The 17,470-nt window shown below is 48.3% G+C and overlaps 1 protein-coding gene across 1 annotated transcript; it reads left to right on the top strand.

The window, feature by feature from the left end:
• The first annotated feature begins 4,998 nt into the window (after positions 1–4,998).
• Positions 4,999–7,128, top strand: LOC129197897 (coiled-coil domain-containing protein 81-like). Its single transcript, XM_054806701.1, has 4 exons — positions 4,999–5,748; positions 5,966–6,027; positions 6,396–6,549; positions 6,767–7,128. The coding sequence occupies exons 1-4, from the start codon at positions 5,631–5,633 to the stop codon at positions 7,126–7,128; spliced, it is 696 nt and encodes a 231-aa protein (XP_054662676.1). The 5' UTR covers positions 4,999–5,630.
• The last annotated feature ends 10,342 nt before the right edge of the window (positions 7,129–17,470 follow it).

The following is a 17,470-nucleotide window of genomic DNA, read 5'->3' as shown; positions in this document are numbered from 1 at the left end:
TGAAGAGGTGATAGGGCAGGATGAGGACTTGTCTTGTAGAGGTGTTTGTGATGTCACTGGCAGCTCTTTAGCTGTCAGGGCAGAAGCACGCATGTGCGCTGTGCAGGTGTTTGTGAGGTCACATGTACATGAGTAGGTGATAGGGCAGGAGCAGGCCCCTGGCTTGCAGAGGTCCTTTTGTGGTCCAAGTATCTGACTGGGAATGAAAGGACATCTGGCTTGTCCAGCTGCTTCTCATGTCACTGGTGGCTAAGTGGCTGATAGGGCAGGAGTATGCACCTGGCTTCCGCAGGTGCTTGTGATGTCATAGGAGGCTGAGGAGCTGATAGGGCAGGAGTATGCACCTGGCTTCCACGGGTACTTGCAATGTCAGTGGCGGGTGTTGCAGGAAACCACTACAGGATCCAGCCGAGTTGAGTAAAAAGCCACAAGGCAGTGGTGCGGAAGTAGCTGTTGAGTAAGGACTCTGATGGCTACTCCTTTGTTCTCATGCAAAGGACCTGTTCTGGGTCTACTAATCTTTGTTCTTCTTTTAATACGAATCCTAAATATGTTCCTTCCTGCTGACACAGCTGAAGCTTAGAAAGAGATGACGGTGACCTTTTTCTGCTAAAGTTCTACACAGACAAATCGTATTGTGGTCCAAACCTCACGGGTCAGTGGTCGCAGAGACCCTGGCCCAAATTACCTTTCCCCTAGTTTCTCAAGATTTCTGGCACTTCGAAATGGTTCTTCAGGGTCTGTTGATCAGACTAACAATTTCTTCTACCTCTTGACAATCACGTCTTAATTGATACATCGTTTGGGTGAATATTAACTAACATAATGGTAGGACTGTACAATAGTCATCCTTAGCAGTACCTAGCAACTATTTGCAGAATTATCTGTGACGTTCTTAACTATGGAACTATGAAGAACTATCTGTAACTTCTTAGCTACAGAATCATGATTAACTCTTTAACTTCGATGCTGGATATCAGTATCTTTCAAGCAGTCTTCATGCATCTTGCTGGCGAGTAACAAATCATCTACGTATTGTACAAGTGTAGAACCTCCAGGTAATATAATATCTGTCAAGTTGTCTTTAAGCAAACGGGAGAATATCATAGGAGACCCAGTGAACCCCTGGGGCAAGAGGGTCCACGTTAGTTGTTGGCCTTTCCACATAAATGCAAACAGATGCTGGCTGTCTTCTGCTATAGGAATACGATAAATGCAGCTGTTAAATTGGTAACACTAAAGTATTTTGCGCAAGGTGGACTTTGTAATAATTTTGTTGGTGGGTCTGGAACCACCAGGTGGGGTACAACCACATGTGCAAACTCATATTCTGGATCTCCTCCTTTGTCTAACCGATTTTTGCTTATAGGTAAAAAGGGGTATTATACAGGGAATTGCATGATCGTAAAACCTCTTTTTTCAGATATTGGTTGATTCATTTCTGAATACTTTTTTCTGCTTCTCTGGGAATGTGATACTGCTTGATTGCTACCGGCTTTCCTCCCTTTGTTTTTATGGAGACCGATTGTGCCGGTTTCAATAAAGCCACATCCATTCTGCAGGAGCTCCACAATTTTGAAGGCACTTTAACAACTTCAGGTGGAACCCCAGGAGTTTCGGGCATGTTTTTGGCAGTGAGACAGATCCTTGCTTCTCTAAGTTCTACCCCTTCTGGGCACAGACGGATCTGGGCATTTAGGGATTGTAATAGGTCTCATCCCAACAAACACAGAGGTGATTCTTCCGCGATCCCAAATCTTCCCTGCAGCCCCTGGCTACCTCTCCGTGGCAACACTGGCTGGCTAAGCAATTGTTCTTTTTTTCCCCGTCCTCATCATCATCGTCTTCCTCTTCTGTCCCATTAAACTGTCTTTATCTCAACCTTCCAGTTTTACCTTTTTACAGTTCTCTCCCATCCCACTGCAGGGTGGGGAGTGATTAAACGGCTGTGTGATTGGGTTAAACCACAGCAAAGGTCCAAACTCCTCATTTAGGGAACAAAGACTCATTTGTTCCACGTCCAAAGCCTAGTTTTGAGCCTCCAAAGACCCATTTTTGGGGGCGAAGACCCTTAGTTTTTGCTACCAAAGCCTCATGTTAGGACACGAAATCAAATTTCAGGGTTCAAAACCTCAATTTCATTTCTAGAGCCCCATTTTCAGGGCTCCAAGCTCCCTTCTTAAGGCCCAAATCCTCCTTCTGAGGCTCCAAACTCTCCTTTTGAGGGCCCAAACCCCTCTTTTACAGCTCTAAGCCTCCACGGAGTGCCCAAAGCCCTGTATTTTGGACCAAAGCTTCATTTTGTGGGGCCATAGAGGAACCAAGAGGTTCCCCTCGTATTCAGGGTCCAAAGCATCATTTGTAGCATCTCACCCATCCTTATTAGTGCTCAGAGACTCATTCTGAGGGCCAAAATCCTCATTTTAAAGGCCCAAACCTGCCTTTTATTAGCCATAGCCTTTTGGGGGGGACTAGTTTCATTTCTTGGGTCTAAAACCTCATTTTTAGGGCAGAAAGCATTGTTTTAGGGTCCAAAGCTACATTTATAGTGTCCAGAGCCTCATTTTTCCTTTCCAAAGTCTTAGTTTTGGCTTAGACTCATTTTAGTCTCCAAAGCCACATTTTTATGATACAAATTCTCAGTGGCAGTTTGCAGTGTGTCCTTTTTAGAGTCCAAAGCCTCATTTTCAGGCTCAAAAGTGGCATTTTTAGCATGCAGCCAGGCTTTTTTAGGGTACAAGCCACATTTCGAGTGTCCAAACTCTCATTTTTTAGGGCCCAAAGCCTCATTTTTACGTCCCGAGCCTCAGTTTTAGGGTACAAACCCTCAGTTATAGGTTCCAAACCCCCATTTTAAGGTCCAAAGACTCATCTTAACAGTACAAAGCATTATTTTAAGGACCCAAAGTCTGATTTTGAAGGTCCAAAGCCTCACTTTTAGAGTCCAAAGCCATATTTGTAGGGGCCAAGCCTGTCTTGTATTATGCATAGCCTTTCGTTAGGACACACTTTTTCATTTTTAGGGTCTAAAACATCACTTTTACGGCAGAAAGCCTCTTTTTAGGCCCCAAAGGTTCATTTTTATGGTCTAGAGACTCAGTTGTAGTTTGCAAAGTCTCCTTCTTAGAGCCCAAAGCAGCATTTTTAGTTTGCAAAGCCTCATTTTCAGGTTTCGAAGCGGCATTTTTAGGATCCAGCCAGTCGATTTTTGGGTCCAAGCTGCACCTTGAGTGTCCAAACCCTCATTTTTATGGTCCAACCTCTCTTTTAGAACTCAAAGACACATTTTTAGTGTCCAAAGCCTCGTTTTGAGGAATGAAATCCTCACTTTTAGGGTACAAGCCTGTCTTTTATTACCCATAGATTTTTTTTAGGGCCCACAGTTTCATATTTGGATGTCAACCCTCATTTTAAGGTGCCAAAAACCTATTATAAGGAGTAGCGTCGCCACAAAGATCCAAAGACACACTTTTTGTTTGCAAAGTCTCAATGTTAGAGAACAAAGATGCATTTTTAGTGTCCAAAACTTCATTTATAGGTTCCAAGCACCACTTTTAAGTTTCTAAGACTCATTTTAAGGGCCCAGATCATCATTTTTAAGGCCCAAAGTCTGATTTTGAAGGCCCGAAGCCTGAACGTTACAGTCAAAGTCTTATTTAGAGGGTCCCAAGCCTCATTTTCAGCTACCAAAGCCTCCTTTTCTGGAACCAAAACCTTATTTTTAGGATACAGTCTGCAATTTTTAGAGCCCAAAGCCTCATTTTAAAGGTCCAAATACTCATTTTTAGGTGCCGAAGCCTCATTTTAAGATCCAAACTCCTCATTTACACTACAAAGCCTTATTTGTTACATATCCAAAGCCTCCTTTTGAGCCTCACTTGGTTCGTTCAGCTTGGAGAAGAGAAGGCTGAGGGATGACCTCATAGCAGCCTACAACTTGCTCGAGGGGGAGGTGCTGATCTCCTCTCTCTGGTGACCAGTGACGGGACATGACGAAATGGAATGAAGCTGCATCAAGGCAAGTTCAGATTGGACATTGGGAGAAGGTTCTTCACTGAGAGGGCTGGAGGTCACTGGAACAGGCTCCCCAGGGAAGCGGTCACGGCACCAAGCCTGTCAGACTTCAAGGAGCATCTGGATGATGCTCTTAGTCATATGGTTTAGGTTTATAGGTAGTCCTGCGAGGAGCAGGGAGTTGGACTCGATGAGCTTTACGGGTCCCTTCCAACTTGAGATATTCTAGGGTTGTGTTCTAACCCGCAGAGGGCTGTGATAAGTGACGCAGGGTCTAGTTGGAGGCCTGTATCTAGTGGTGCCCCAAGGGTCAGTGCTCAGTCCGGTCTTACTCAACATATTCATCCATGACCTGGATGAGGGGACAGAGTGTACTCTCAGCAAAATTCCTGATGATACTAAGCTGGGAAGAGTGGCCGACACACCGGAAGGCTGCGCTGCCATTCAGCGAGATCTTGACAGGCTGGAGAACTGGGCAAAGAGGAACCATATGAAATTCAACAAAGGCAAGTGTAGGATCCTGCACCTAGGGAAGAACAACCCCAGGCACCAGTACAGGTTAGGGGTTGACCTGCTGGGAAGCAGCGCTGTGAAGAAGGACCTGGGAGTCCTGGTGGACAACAAGCTCTCCATGACCAGCAGCGTGCCCTCATGGCCAAGAAGGACAATGGTGTCCTGGGGTGTATTAAGAAGAATGTGGCCAGCAGGTCGAGGGAGGTTCTCTTCCCCCTCTGCTCTGCCCTGGTGAGGCCACATCTGGAGTTCTGTGTCCAGTTCTGGGCTCCCCAGTTCAAGACAGACAGGGAACTACTGGGGAGAGTCCAGCGGAGGGCTGTGAGGATGATGAGGGGCCTGGAGCATCTCTGGTATGAGGAAAGGCTGAGAGAGCTGGGGCTGTTTAGCCTGGAGAAGAGAAGGCTGAGAGGGGATCTGATCAACACTTATCAATATCTAAAGGGTGGGTGTCTAGAGGATGGGGCCAGACTCTTCTCAGTGGTGCCCAGTGACAGGACAAGGGGCAACGGGCACAAACTGGGACACAGGAAGTTCCATCTGCATATGAGGAAAAACTTCTTTACTCTGAGGGTGACCGAGCCGTGGGACAGGCTGCCCAGAGAGGTTGTGGAGTCTCCTTCTCTGGAGAGATCCAAAACCCACCTGGACGCAATTCTGTGCAACCTGCTCCAGGTGATCTTGCTCTAGCAGGGGGGTTGGACTAGATGATCTCCAGAGGTCCCTTTCAACCCCTACCAATCTGTGAATCATGGGCCTGAGAGAGCACGGACAGACGTTAGCTGGACAACGGACACAGAGGAAGGAGCCGTGGCCTGGGCCCCGTATGATCACCAGGCACTGGCACAGGGGCGGTGGCGGCCCCGTCACAGAGGGCCAGCAGGTCAGTGGGTGACACGTCCCCATGATCAGCAGCGCACGGTGGCCGTGTCACAGCAGGTTGCAGGTTGATGGTGGCCGTGTCACAATGGGCAGCATAGTCAGCAGTGGCCGCGTCACCATGATGTCACACTGAGTCTGTGACACGGTCGCACAGGGGTATAAAAGGGGCTGCAGGGCGGTGGGTCCCACACCCTGGAGAAGTGTCCATAGGACGAACAGGGATGAGCTCCCACATGGCTGTTGCCACTAAGGAGCGACCTGCCCACATGAGGCAGATCAAAATGGACTTCTGGGATGGCATGGAGCACACCTTCATGATGTCCAGCATCAGTGCCAAAGGTACAGGCATCCACAGCCACCACATTGTGGTGACCAAAGGTTGTGGCGTTGTCTGGGTGAGACTCAGCACTGCAGCCATCTCAGAGATGTCTCCATACGAGGCTGGGGATGGTGATGACTCTTTGTGTCAGCCACCTCACCACAGCTCAGGAGTTGGTGGTATAGAGAGGAGAGCCGGTGGATATGGATCATGACCTGGTTTTCCTTTGCTTTCCAGTGCGAACAGCCATCTGGGATGCGGTGGCCGAATACATCCAAGAACAACTGCTGCTGCGGAAGGTGGGTCAACTCTTTGTCCATGACCTTGTCCAGGGGGTGGGGAGAGGGTGGTCCAGAGGGAGGGCACACATCCCCAACATTGGACACTTCTAAGCTTCAGCTGGACAGGGTGCTGGGCCCTCTTGTCTAGACTGTGCTTTTGCCAAGAAAGGTTGGACCAGATGATCCTTGAGATCCCTTCCAACCTGGTATTCGATCATTTTATGATTCTGTGACTCGGCATCTCCTCCCCAAAGCTCTCCCCACTGCCCCAGCTCGTGGACTGGGCAGGATCCAGCTTGAAGCGCCATCCCTGGACAGGACCACCTCTAGCTCTTTCCTCCGGCCAGTCCTCACCCTTCTGCCTTTCCCTTCTCTTCCGCTTGCAGGGGGTCCGAATTCCCTCCGTTGGCTCCTTTGACGTGGTCCCCACATGCATCCAGGCTGGGGATGAGGTGGTGATTGTCCAGAGGCCCGTGTTTCGGCTGGCCAGGAACCTCGTGGTTGTCCACAGCCTCAGGGACAACAAAGACTACCTGCCCGGTAAGCAGGAGGATTAAACCCTGGTTGGTTGCATGGTCATCACATCCCTCCCCTGGATCCGAGACGCTTCTCCAAAGCAAACTGTCCTCTCTGCGGAGAAGGTCCAAAAATGGGGGTTTTTGTGGGCAATGCAATGACTGCAACAAGCAGCCCTTGGGAAACCCCTGCAGAAGGACCACTGGGTGAGCACCTCCATCCCTCTCGTGTGTTTTTACAGGCCATAAGGAGCTGGAGCCCCTGAAATATGCCAGGGTGGCCAAAGCTGCTTCTGTGTCCCGGCAGAAAGTGGAGAACTGCATTCAAGGCACCATGTCCCTCCTCTCTCACTGCCTGGAAAAGGGGGAGAACGTTGCCCTTGTCCTGAGGGACGTGGGCGTGCTCCTCATCGAAGGCACGAGGGTACAAATGAAGTTCTACCTCAGCTTCTTGGAGAGGATGTCTGGGAAGGAGAACTATGAGAAAGCTACTTTTAAGGTGAGCATTTTGGCTTCTCCACGGCCCAGGTGGTTTGCACAGCGGTGCCCCAGCACTGCTTGTGAGTGGCCCACCAGAACTTGGTCAGCCACGCAGGCCAGGTGAGAGCTACGGTCCTACCAACCCTCACTGCCTCAGGCTCCTCCGATATTGAGTGGCTCAGCCACGCTGAGGATGTCCTGCCATCTTTGTGCTCCGCCGTTACAGGTCCCCCAGCTGCTGGACATGGTGGTGTCCCCAGTGGTACCTCTGGCTTCTCTGACATTTTCTGGCCGTCTCATCATCTTTCCTGAGTGAGTACATCTGCAGATGTGACCTCTAGTTGCTCAGGTGTGGTTTGGTAGCATTTGCTCCATGTGACCACAGGTGTCCTGCCACGAGGGCACCAGGCAGCGACATGTCCCCCCTGCCCACAGTCCTTTGTGTGAGGCAGATCTGATGGGAAAGATGGAGGACTTCAGGCAACTCTTCGCAGGCTGACTTCACTTCCCACGATAGTCCTTGGGGATGGGGTGTAGTCAGCGCGGGGAAAAAGGGGGGTTTTGTGCAACGCCAAAATCTGTGTGCGAGCAGGGGATCGTGGCAAGTGGCAAGGGCTGGTGGTGCTGTGGGTCGTGCTGTGGGTCATGCTGGTGTCATCTCTTTGTCTCCAGGTTTGAAATGTATGTTGTGCGCAAACAACCACCAAGGAACCCTCCCAGGAGAAACGTTGCTGGTGAGGACAAGGAGAAGAAAGAAGAGGTTTTGCCAGGTTTCAACCAGCACAGAAAATGTAAAGCTGCTCCTGGCTCCTTTCCGCAGCATAGCCATCCTGCTTCTGTGATATATCGGGGAAAATCCTTCAGTGATGATTGTCAGAAGATCTGACTAGTGCCCTAGCTTCATGACAGCTCGGCACCGCCTTTTCTGCTAATGACTTCATGGCTTCCACAGAACCGAACCCCAGGGTGGGATGTGCCCCAGGGCGCAGTGGGAGGCTGGCAATCCAAGGCCCTCGGGAAATGACCCCTCTGCAAGAGTCCCTGTCCCAGCACCAACTGGCTCCTCATTCTGAAATCTGATGCTGATAACACGGTCACAAAACCACGTTGCACCTTGGAACTGAGGTGCCAGGCAAGCCCCAGTGTCGGGGTGGCTGCGAGGGGAGCCATTGTTTTGGGAAGGGGTCTGAGCACCTCTGCGTGTCACCAGAGAGGGGGCCTGAGCACCTCTACATGTCACCAGGGCCGGTAGTATCCCAGCAATGCTCTTCTGACAAGGTCTCTCCTTCCCAATTCTAGTGGCATTTGCTGAACTGTCCTTGCTTGCCTCTTCGACCTTGACTCAGGAAGCTCCACAGCTCCAAGAAGCAAAGGAGAAAGGAGGCTCCTCTGGCGAAAAGCAACCTGCGACCAGCACACCCAAGGGCAAAGCCAAGCTCAAAGGCCAAGCATTGAAGCAGGGCCAAGCATTGAAGCAGGGCCAAGCATCAAAGCAGGGCCAAGCACTGAAGCAGGGCCAAGCACTGAAGCAGGGCCAAGCGTCGAAGCAGGGCCAAGCGTCGAAGCAGGGCCAAGCACTGAAGCAGGGCCAAGCACTGAAGCAGGGCCAAGCGTCGAAGCAGGGCCAAGCGTTGAAGCAGGGCCAAGCGTCGAAGCAGGGCCAAGCGTCGAAGCAGGGCCAAGAATCGAAGCACAGCCAAGCGCAGGCAGCAAAATCTCGGAGCTGCAGAGGAGGGGGACAAGGAGAACAGAAAGTTCCCTTTGGAAGCAAATTACCATCGTTGAGCTCTGAGACCAGGCTGCCCGAGGAGCCCACCTACAAGGTCTTCGTGCCACAGCCACCAAGACCTGAGACAACAGAATTACTGAGATCAAGGCCTGAGATGTTCTGGTCAGTGCTGAAAGAGCCACAGAAGACCATCTTAGCTGGATACAGCTTTGATCCCTCCCTTTTGGTGCCACCAATCTACGAGAGGTCCAGGTCTGCGCAATGCCAACCACCAAAGACCACATCAGTGGTCTCCAGGATGGAGTGGCCCTGGCTGGAGTGATCATGGCTTGGAGTGCCTGGAGCTGAGGGAGCACCGCCTGAGGTGATGCCAACAGGTAGGTGATTGGGATCTGTGTCGTTCTGGGTGCTATTTCCTTGCAGAAATGCAGAGTTAGAGGGACAGTGGGGACTCTTCCAAGAGCCCTTGGTTCTGATTGACGGGGGGCTCAGTTCCATCACCGGGGGCAAGGTTCTCCTTCTCCAGTGTTGCCCTCTCTTCTGTAGCCTCAGGCAACACACAAGGCCATGTTACTTGGCTGTGTTTGGAAGGCCTGACTAACCGCAAGGCTGCTCTGGGCCGGAGAGGGGACTCTTTCTTCCCAGCTCATTGCTGCTTTAGATCCCTGGTGGGAAGAGAAAGGATTTTTGGGTGGGTCTGGCACAGCCTGGGAGCAAACCGCTGCTGCTGGAGCAGCTGCAGAGGGAGAGAAACGGCTGCCCTCCGCTCAGTGTCCTCACCTGAAGCCATCTAAGGGGTCTGCGTGTGGGGAAAGAGTTCCCAAAACCTGCAGTATTGTTTGAGAAGAGTCTCTCTTCTTTTGCAGAAACCCATCTGTGTTCAGAACACGAGGAGCCCAGGAAGGAGATGAATAAAAGCACAAAGGAGAAGTTGCAAAAAAAGCGTCGACTCTTCTGTTGTTCCCAATGGTCCTTGACCGGAACAGGGGAGAGGGGTTTTACAGTTGGCCATGGCTCTGAGATCAGCCCAACATGGCGCTGGAAGCAAGGCCACCTGAGGGACCTTCCTCAGGTCTTTTTCCATCCAGGGGACCTTTTGCATGGCTGCTATGGAAAGAAACCAGCTTTCTGGGGCAAGAGAGGGAAAGCGGGCACTTGGAGCTATGTAGCGAAGCACTGAATGTCCCTGGAGGGGAAAGGAGAGGATACCAGTGCAGCTGGGGAGACATGAAGGGCACCTACACGCAGGAGCAGTGGAGGCACCTGAGCTTTCACCCAGGGCCATAAGGGAACGAGGAAGGCACGAGAGCAAGGTTGAGCCCAGCTCCACTGGGCTGGACTTTCTACTTCCACTTGGGGTAGAGCCAGATCTCTTTACCATCCTATTTATCTCCCCGTTTATCCAATTTATATTCTATTTTTGGCTCTACTTCTGAAATCCTCCAAGTAGATCGGCCCTCTGGCCAACCCATGGGCCACCTGCAGTGACAGAAGGCCCATCTCCTGTCCCAGCGCTATGGCAGTCGTGTCCCCTGCTGTTACCTGGCATTTTTCTCCTTGCCCAAATCCATGCTACTCAACCCAGGAACCCAACCGTCCTTAAAGGAAGCTTCTACTTAGGACCCCTCCAGCATCTGGGAGAAGGGCCGAATGATGAGGGTCTACCAAGCCAAAGGCCACTTTGCAGGGCCGGATCTTTCTGCACCGGTTTGCAAGAGATCCGGGGGTGCCAGGCTGGAAATTTGAACACATTGTTGAAGTGCCAAAATGGAGAGATCTGCCCAGAACCAGGAGCTCAGTGCTGGGCTGAGTTGTGTCTCTCGCTGGGGAGTCTGTAATGTCCCCCTGTCTAGCTGAGCGTGTCAAATCAGGTCTTTCTACTGAGGGAAATCACAAAATCATGGAATAATTCTGGTCAGAGGGGACATCGAGAGGTCTCCAGCCCAACCCCGTGCTCAGAGCAGGTCCCATCAGGCTGCTCAAGGACATGCCCAACGGAGGGAGGTATCAACACCACCAAAGTCTTGTCCCTCTGGCTACAAGAGCTGCCCACCCTTTGGGTAAAAAGCTCTCCTTCTTAACTTCCAAAGCCTCATTTTTGAGTCACAACCATCGTGGTTACAGCACAAAGCATCTACATGTTTTTATTGTCCAAAGCTGCATCTTCAAGGCACTAAAACCTATTTAAGGCTCCAAAAGCCTCAATTGAGAGCCTAAATCGGCATTTCCAGAGTCCAAAGCCTCATACAAGTGTCCAAGCCCTCATTTTTAATGGTCCAATCTCGCGTTTTTAAAGCCCAAACCCTCATTTTCAAGAGGCAAGCCTCATTTTCAGGGCCCAAAGCGTCACTTTTTAAAGGCCCAAATTACCCCTTTGGGGGTCCAAATAGTCATTTTTAAGGTCCAAAGCCTCGTTTTTAGGAAACAAGCCCTCATTTCTAAGTTCCAAACCCTACTTCAAAGGTTCAAAGCCCCATTTTAAGGGCCCGAGGGCTCCTTTGCTGGGACCAAATCCTCATTTTCAGGAACCTCAGTCTTTAGTCTTAGGATTATTTTTAGGATCCACTCCACACTTCGGAGGGTCCAAAGCCTCATTTTTAGAGTCCAAAGCCTCATTTTAGCATCCGAACTTCTCATTTAGGGAAAATTTTAGTCTCAGTTGTTTCATGTCCAAAGCCTCGTTTTAAGCCTCCAAAGACCTTAGCTTTTGGTACCAAAGCATCATTTTAGGGCACAAAAGCTAATTTCAGCATTCAAAACCTCATTTGCCTTTCCAAAGTCCCGTTTTCAAGGCTGAACCCCTCCAAACTCTCCTTTTGAGGGCCCAGACCCCTCTTTTACAGCTCTAAGCCTCCACGGAGTGCCCAAAGCCCTGTATTCTGGACCAAAGCTTCATTTTGTGGGGCCATAGAGGAACCAAGAGGTTCCCCTCGTATTCAGGGTCCAGAGCATCATTCGTAGCATCTCACCCATCCTTATTAGTGCCCAGAGCCTCATTTGAGGGCTAAAATCCTCAACTTCAGGCTTCAAACTTGTCTTTTATTACGCATAGACACTTTTTTACAGGCTACAGTTTCATTTCTTGGGTCTAAAACCTCATTTTTAGGGCAGAAATCCTCTTTTTAGAGTGTAAAGCCTCATTTTCCTTTCCAAAGTCTTAGGTTTTGCTTCCAAAGCCTCATTTCAGGGTCCAAAGCCCTTTTTTTTGGCTCCAGAGCCTTGTTTTTAGGGTCCAAAGGCTTACTTCGAAGTTCCGAGTCACAGTTTTAAGGTCCAAAGACTCATCTGAAGGGCCCAGAGCATCATTTTCAATGACCCAAGTCCGACTGTGAAGGTCCAAAGCCTCGCTTTAGGGTCCAAAGTCTCATTTTCACGTCCAAACACTCAATTCAGCTCCTAAAGCCCCATTTCCCTCATTTTTAGGATACTGCCTGTAATTTTTAGGGCCCAAAGCCTCATTTTCAGGGTCCAAAGCCTCATGGGTTTTGTGTCCAAATTCTCATTATTAAGGCCTAAAGTCGTATTTTTGTTTTCCAAACCTCAAGTTTGATGGCCAGAACTCTCATTTATAAAGTCCAAAGCCTCATTTTTAGGGTCCAAATCTTCATTTTGGGTCCAAAAACTTTCAGTTGGACCTGATGCATCATTTTCAGGGTCAAAGTCGCAGTTTTCACTTCCAAAGCCTCCGTTCTAGGATCCCAACTTCATTTGAAGACACAAAAGCTCATTTCAGAGTCCAAAGCCTCATTTTTGTTTCCAAACCTTACATTATAGGGCTCAAAGCTTTGTTTTTACAGTCCAAATTCTCATTCACAGGGTCCGAACCCCTCTTTTACAGATCAAAGTCTTATTTTAGGACTGATTTTTAAGGCCCAAAGCTTCATTTTAAGGGTGTAAACGCTCATCGTTAGGGCCAAACCCACTTTTTTTAAGGTCCAAAGCTACATTTATAGAGTCTGAACTATCGTTTTAGGTCCCAAAGCAAAATTTTTTGTTTCAAAGTTTTAGTTATAGAGTCCAAAGCATCAATTCTAGGGTCCAAAGCGTCAATTTATTCATCCAAACCCTCGCTTCAGAAAACAAAACCTCATTTTGGGGCTCAACGCCTCATTTTCATTGTTCAAAGCCTCATTTTCGGGGTCCAAACATGTTTTTCAGGACTGAAAGCCTTGTTTTTAAGGCTCTAACATTGCTTGTGGAGATGCTTGTGATGTCAAGGCTGGCTGACAATGTGATATGGCAAGCACCGGAACCTGGCTGGTGAAGGTGCTTGTGATGTCATGGGTTGCGACTGACTGGCTTATAAACAGCAGGCACGGTAACCTGACTTATGCGGCTGTTTTGATTTCACAGCTGCCTGTGTGGTTCCTATGTCAGGCGCAAGAACCTGGCTTATGCAGGAGCTTCTGATGTCACTCTTTGCATGGTTCCTGATAGGGCAGTTGAGGGAATGTGGCTTGTGCAGGTGTTTATGTCACTGCTGCCGCAGTAGCTGATAGGGAAGACGTGGGAACATGGCTTGTGCAGGAGCTTCTGATGTCATGTATGGCACAGGTCCTGTTTGGGCAGGCTCAGGATCCTGGCTTCTGCAGGTGCGTCTGCTATCACTTATGGCACAGTTCCTGATAACGCATGCCTGGGAAACAGGCCTACGCAGGAGTTTATGTTGCCTGTGGCACCGTCGATGATGGAGCAGGCATGGGAACAGGGATTGTGCACGACCTCTAATTTCACTTAAGGAACAGTTCCTTGTAGGGTAGGCATGGTCACCTGGCTTGACCAGGTGCTTGTGATGTCACAGGAGCACAAGCGTGTGCTTGTGAGGTCGCATGTGCCTGAAGAGGTGATAGGGCAGGATGAGGACTTGTCTTGTAGAGGTGTTTGTGATGTCACTGGCAGCTCTTTAGCTGTCAGGGCAGAAGCACGCATGTGCGCTGTGCAGGTGTTTGTGAGGTCACATGTACATGAGTAGGTGATAGGGCAGGAGCAGGCCCCTGGCTTGCAGAGGTCCTTTTGTGGTCCAAGTATCTGACTGGGAATGAAAGGACATCTGGCTTGTCCAGCTGCTTCTCATGTCACTGGTGGCTAAGTGGCTGATAGGGCAGGAGTATGCACCTGGCTTCCGCAGGTGCTTGTGATGTCATAGGAGGCTGAGGAGCTGATAGGGCAGGAGTATGCACCTGGCTTCCACGGGTACTTGCAATGTCAGTGGCGGGTGTTGCAGGAAACCACTACAGGATCCAGCCGAGTTGAGTAAAAAGCCACAAGGCAGTGGTGCGGAAGTAGCTGTTGAGTAAGGACTCTGATGGCTACTCCTTTGTTCTCATGCAAAGGACCTGTTCTGGGTCTACTAATCTTTGTTCTTCTTTTAATACGAATCCTAAATATGTTCCTTCCTGCTGACACAGCTGAAGCTTAGAAAGAGATGACGGTGACCTTTTTCTGCTAAAGTTCTACACAGACAAATCGTATTGTGGTCCAAACCTCACGGGTCAGTGGTCGCAGAGACCCTGGCCCAAATTACCTTTCCCCTAGTTTCTCAAGATTTCTGGCACTTCGAAATGGTTCTTCAGGGTCTGTTGATCAGACTAACAATTTCTTCTACCTCTTGACAATCACGTCTTAATTGATACATCGTTTGGGTGAATATTAACTAACATAATGGTAGGACTGTACAATAGTCATCCTTAGCAGTACCTAGCAACTATTTGCAGAATTATCTGTGACGTTCTTAACTATGGAACTATGAAGAACTATCTGTAACTTCTTAGCTACAGAATCATGATTAACTCTTTAACTTCGATGCTGGATATCAGTATCTTTCAAGCAGTCTTCATGCATCTTGCTGGCGAGTAACAAATCATCTACGTATTGTACAAGTGTAGAACCTCCAGGTAATATAATATCTGTCAAGTTGTCTTTAAGCAAACGGGAGAATATCATAGGAGACCCAGTGAACCCCTGGGGCAAGAGGGTCCACGTTAGTTGTTGGCCTTTCCACATAAATGCAAACAGATGCTGGCTGTCTTCTGCTATAGGAATACGATAAATGCAGCTGTTAAATTGGTAACACTAAAGTATTTTGCGCAAGGTGGACTTTGTAATAATTTTGTTGGTGGGTCTGGAACCACCAGGTGGGGTACAACCACATGTGCAAACTCATATTCTGGATCTCCTCCTTTGTCTAACCGATTTTTGCTTATAGGTAAAAAGGGGTATTATACAGGGAATTGCATGATCGTAAAACCTCTTTTTTCAGATATTGGTTGATTCATTTCTGAATACTTTTTTCTGCTTCTCTGGGAATGTGATACTGCTTGATTGCTACCGGCTTTCCTCCCTTTGTTTTTATGGAGACCGATTGTGCCGGTTTCAATAAAGCCACATCCATTCTGCAGGAGCTCCACAATTTTGAAGGCACTTTAACAACTTCAGGTGGAACCCCAGGAGTTTCGGGCATGTTTTTGGCAGTGAGACAGATCCTTGCTTCTCTAAGTTCTACCCCTTCTGGGCACAGACGGATCTGGGCATTTAGGGATTGTAATAGGTCTCATCCCAACAAACACAGAGGTGATTCTTCCGCGATCCCAAATCTTCCCTGCAGCCCCTGGCTACCTCTCCGTGGCAACACTGGCTGGCTAAGCAATTGTTCTTTTTTTCCCCGTCCTCATCATCATCGTCTTCCTCTTCTGTCCCATTAAACTGTCTTTATCTCAACCTTCCAGTTTTACCTTTTTACAGTTCTCTCCCATCCCACTGCAGGGTGGGGAGTGATTAAACGGCTGTGTGATTGGGTTAAACCACAGCAAAGGTCCAAACTCCTCATTTAGGGAACAAAGACTCATTTGTTCCACGTCCAAAGCCTAGTTTTGAGCCTCCAAAGACCCATTTTTGGGGGCGAAGACCCTTAGTTTTTGCTACCAAAGCCTCATGTTAGGACACGAAATCAAATTTCAGGGTTCAAAACCTCAATTTCATTTCTAGAGCCCCATTTTCAGGGCTCCAAGCTCCCTTCTTAAGGCCCAAATCCTCCTTCTGAGGCTCCAAACTCTCCTTTTGAGGGCCCAAACCCCTCTTTTACAGCTCTAAGCCTCCACGGAGTGCCCAAAGCCCTGTATTTTGGACCAAAGCTTCATTTTGTGGGGCCATAGAGGAACCAAGAGGTTCCCCTCGTATTCAGGGTCCAAAGCATCATTTGTAGCATCTCACCCATCCTTATTAGTGCTCAGAGACTCATTCTGAGGGCCAAAATCCTCATTTTAAAGGCCCAAACCTGCCTTTTATTAGCCATAGCCTTTTGGGGGGGACTAGTTTCATTTCTTGGGTCTAAAACCTCATTTTTAGGGCAGAAAGCATTGTTTTAGGGTCCAAAGCTACATTTATAGTGTCCAGAGCCTCATTTTTCCTTTCCAAAGTCTTAGTTTTGGCTTAGACTCATTTTAGTCTCCAAAGCCACATTTTTATGATACAAATTCTCAGTGGCAGTTTGCAGTGTGTCCTTTTTAGAGTCCAAAGCCTCATTTTCAGGCTCAAAAGTGGCATTTTTAGCATGCAGCCAGGCTTTTTTAGGGTACAAGCCACATTTCGAGTGTCCAAACTCTCATTTTTTAGGGCCCAAAGCCTCATTTTTACGTCCCGAGCCTCAGTTTTAGGGTACAAACCCTCAGTTATAGGTTCCAAACCCCCATTTTAAGGTCCAAAGACTCATCTTAACAGTACAAAGCATTATTTTAAGGACCCAAAGTCTGATTTTGAAGGTCCAAAGCCTCACTTTTAGAGTCCAAAGCCATATTTGTAGGGGCCAAGCCTGTCTTGTATTATGCATAGCCTTTCGTTAGGACACACTTTTTCATTTTTAGGGTCTAAAACATCACTTTTACGGCAGAAAGCCTCTTTTTAGGCCCCAAAGGTTCATTTTTATGGTCTAGAGACTCAGTTGTAGTTTGCAAAGTCTCCTTCTTAGAGCCCAAAGCAGCATTTTTAGTTTGCAAAGCCTCATTTTCAGGTTTCGAAGCGGCATTTTTAGGATCCAGCCAGTCGATTTTTGGGTCCAAGCTGCACCTTGAGTGTCCAAACCCTCATTTTTATGGTCCAACCTCTCTTTTAGAACTCAAAGACACATTTTTAGTGTCCAAAGCCTCGTTTTGAGGAATGAAATCCTCACTTTTAGGGTACAAGCCTGTCTTTTATTACCCATAGATTTTTTTTAGGGCCCACAGTTTCATATTTGGATGTCAACCCTCATTTTAAGGTGCCAAAAACCTATTATAAGGAGTAGCGTCGCCACAAAGATCCAAAGACACACTTTTTGTTTGCAAAGTCTCAATGTTAGAGAACAAAGATGCATTTTTAGTGTCCAAAACTTCATTTATAGGTTCCAAGCACCACTTTTAAGTTTCTAAGACTCATTTTAAGGGCCCAGATCATCATTTTTAAGGCCCAAAGTCTGATTTTGAAGGCCCGAAGCCTGAACGTTACAGTCAAAGTCTTATTTAGAGGGTCCCAAGCCTCATTTTCAGCTACCAAAGCCTCCTTTTCTGGAACCAAAACCTTATTTTTAGGATACAGTCTGCAATTTTTAGAGCCCAAAGCCTCATTTTAAAGGTCCAAATACTCATTTTTAGGTGCCGAAGCCTCATTTTAAGATCCAAACTCCTCATTTACACTACAAAGCCTTATTTGTTACATATCCAAAGCCTCCTTTTGAGCCTCACTTGGTTCGTTCAGCTTGGAGAAG

This window comes from Grus americana, chromosome 30 (assembly GCF_028858705.1).
Source record: "Grus americana isolate bGruAme1 chromosome 30, bGruAme1.mat, whole genome shotgun sequence".
Taxonomy (NCBI): Eukaryota; Metazoa; Chordata; class Aves; order Gruiformes; family Gruidae; genus Grus; species Grus americana.
This window is presented reverse-complemented; position numbering and strand designations above follow the sequence as displayed.

Coding starts and splice junctions, on each gene's coding strand:
- LOC129197897 (XM_054806701.1), top strand. CDS start 5,631: ATGAGCTCCCACATGGCTGTTGCCACTAAGGAGCGACCTGCCCACATG. Junction 5,749..5,965: donor GTCCAGCATCAGTGCCAAAG/GTACAGGCATCC, acceptor TTTGCTTTCCAG/TGCGAACAGCCATCTGGGAT. Junction 6,550..6,766: donor CAACAAAGACTACCTGCCCG/GTAAGCAGGAGG, acceptor GTGTTTTTACAG/GCCATAAGGAGCTGGAGCCC.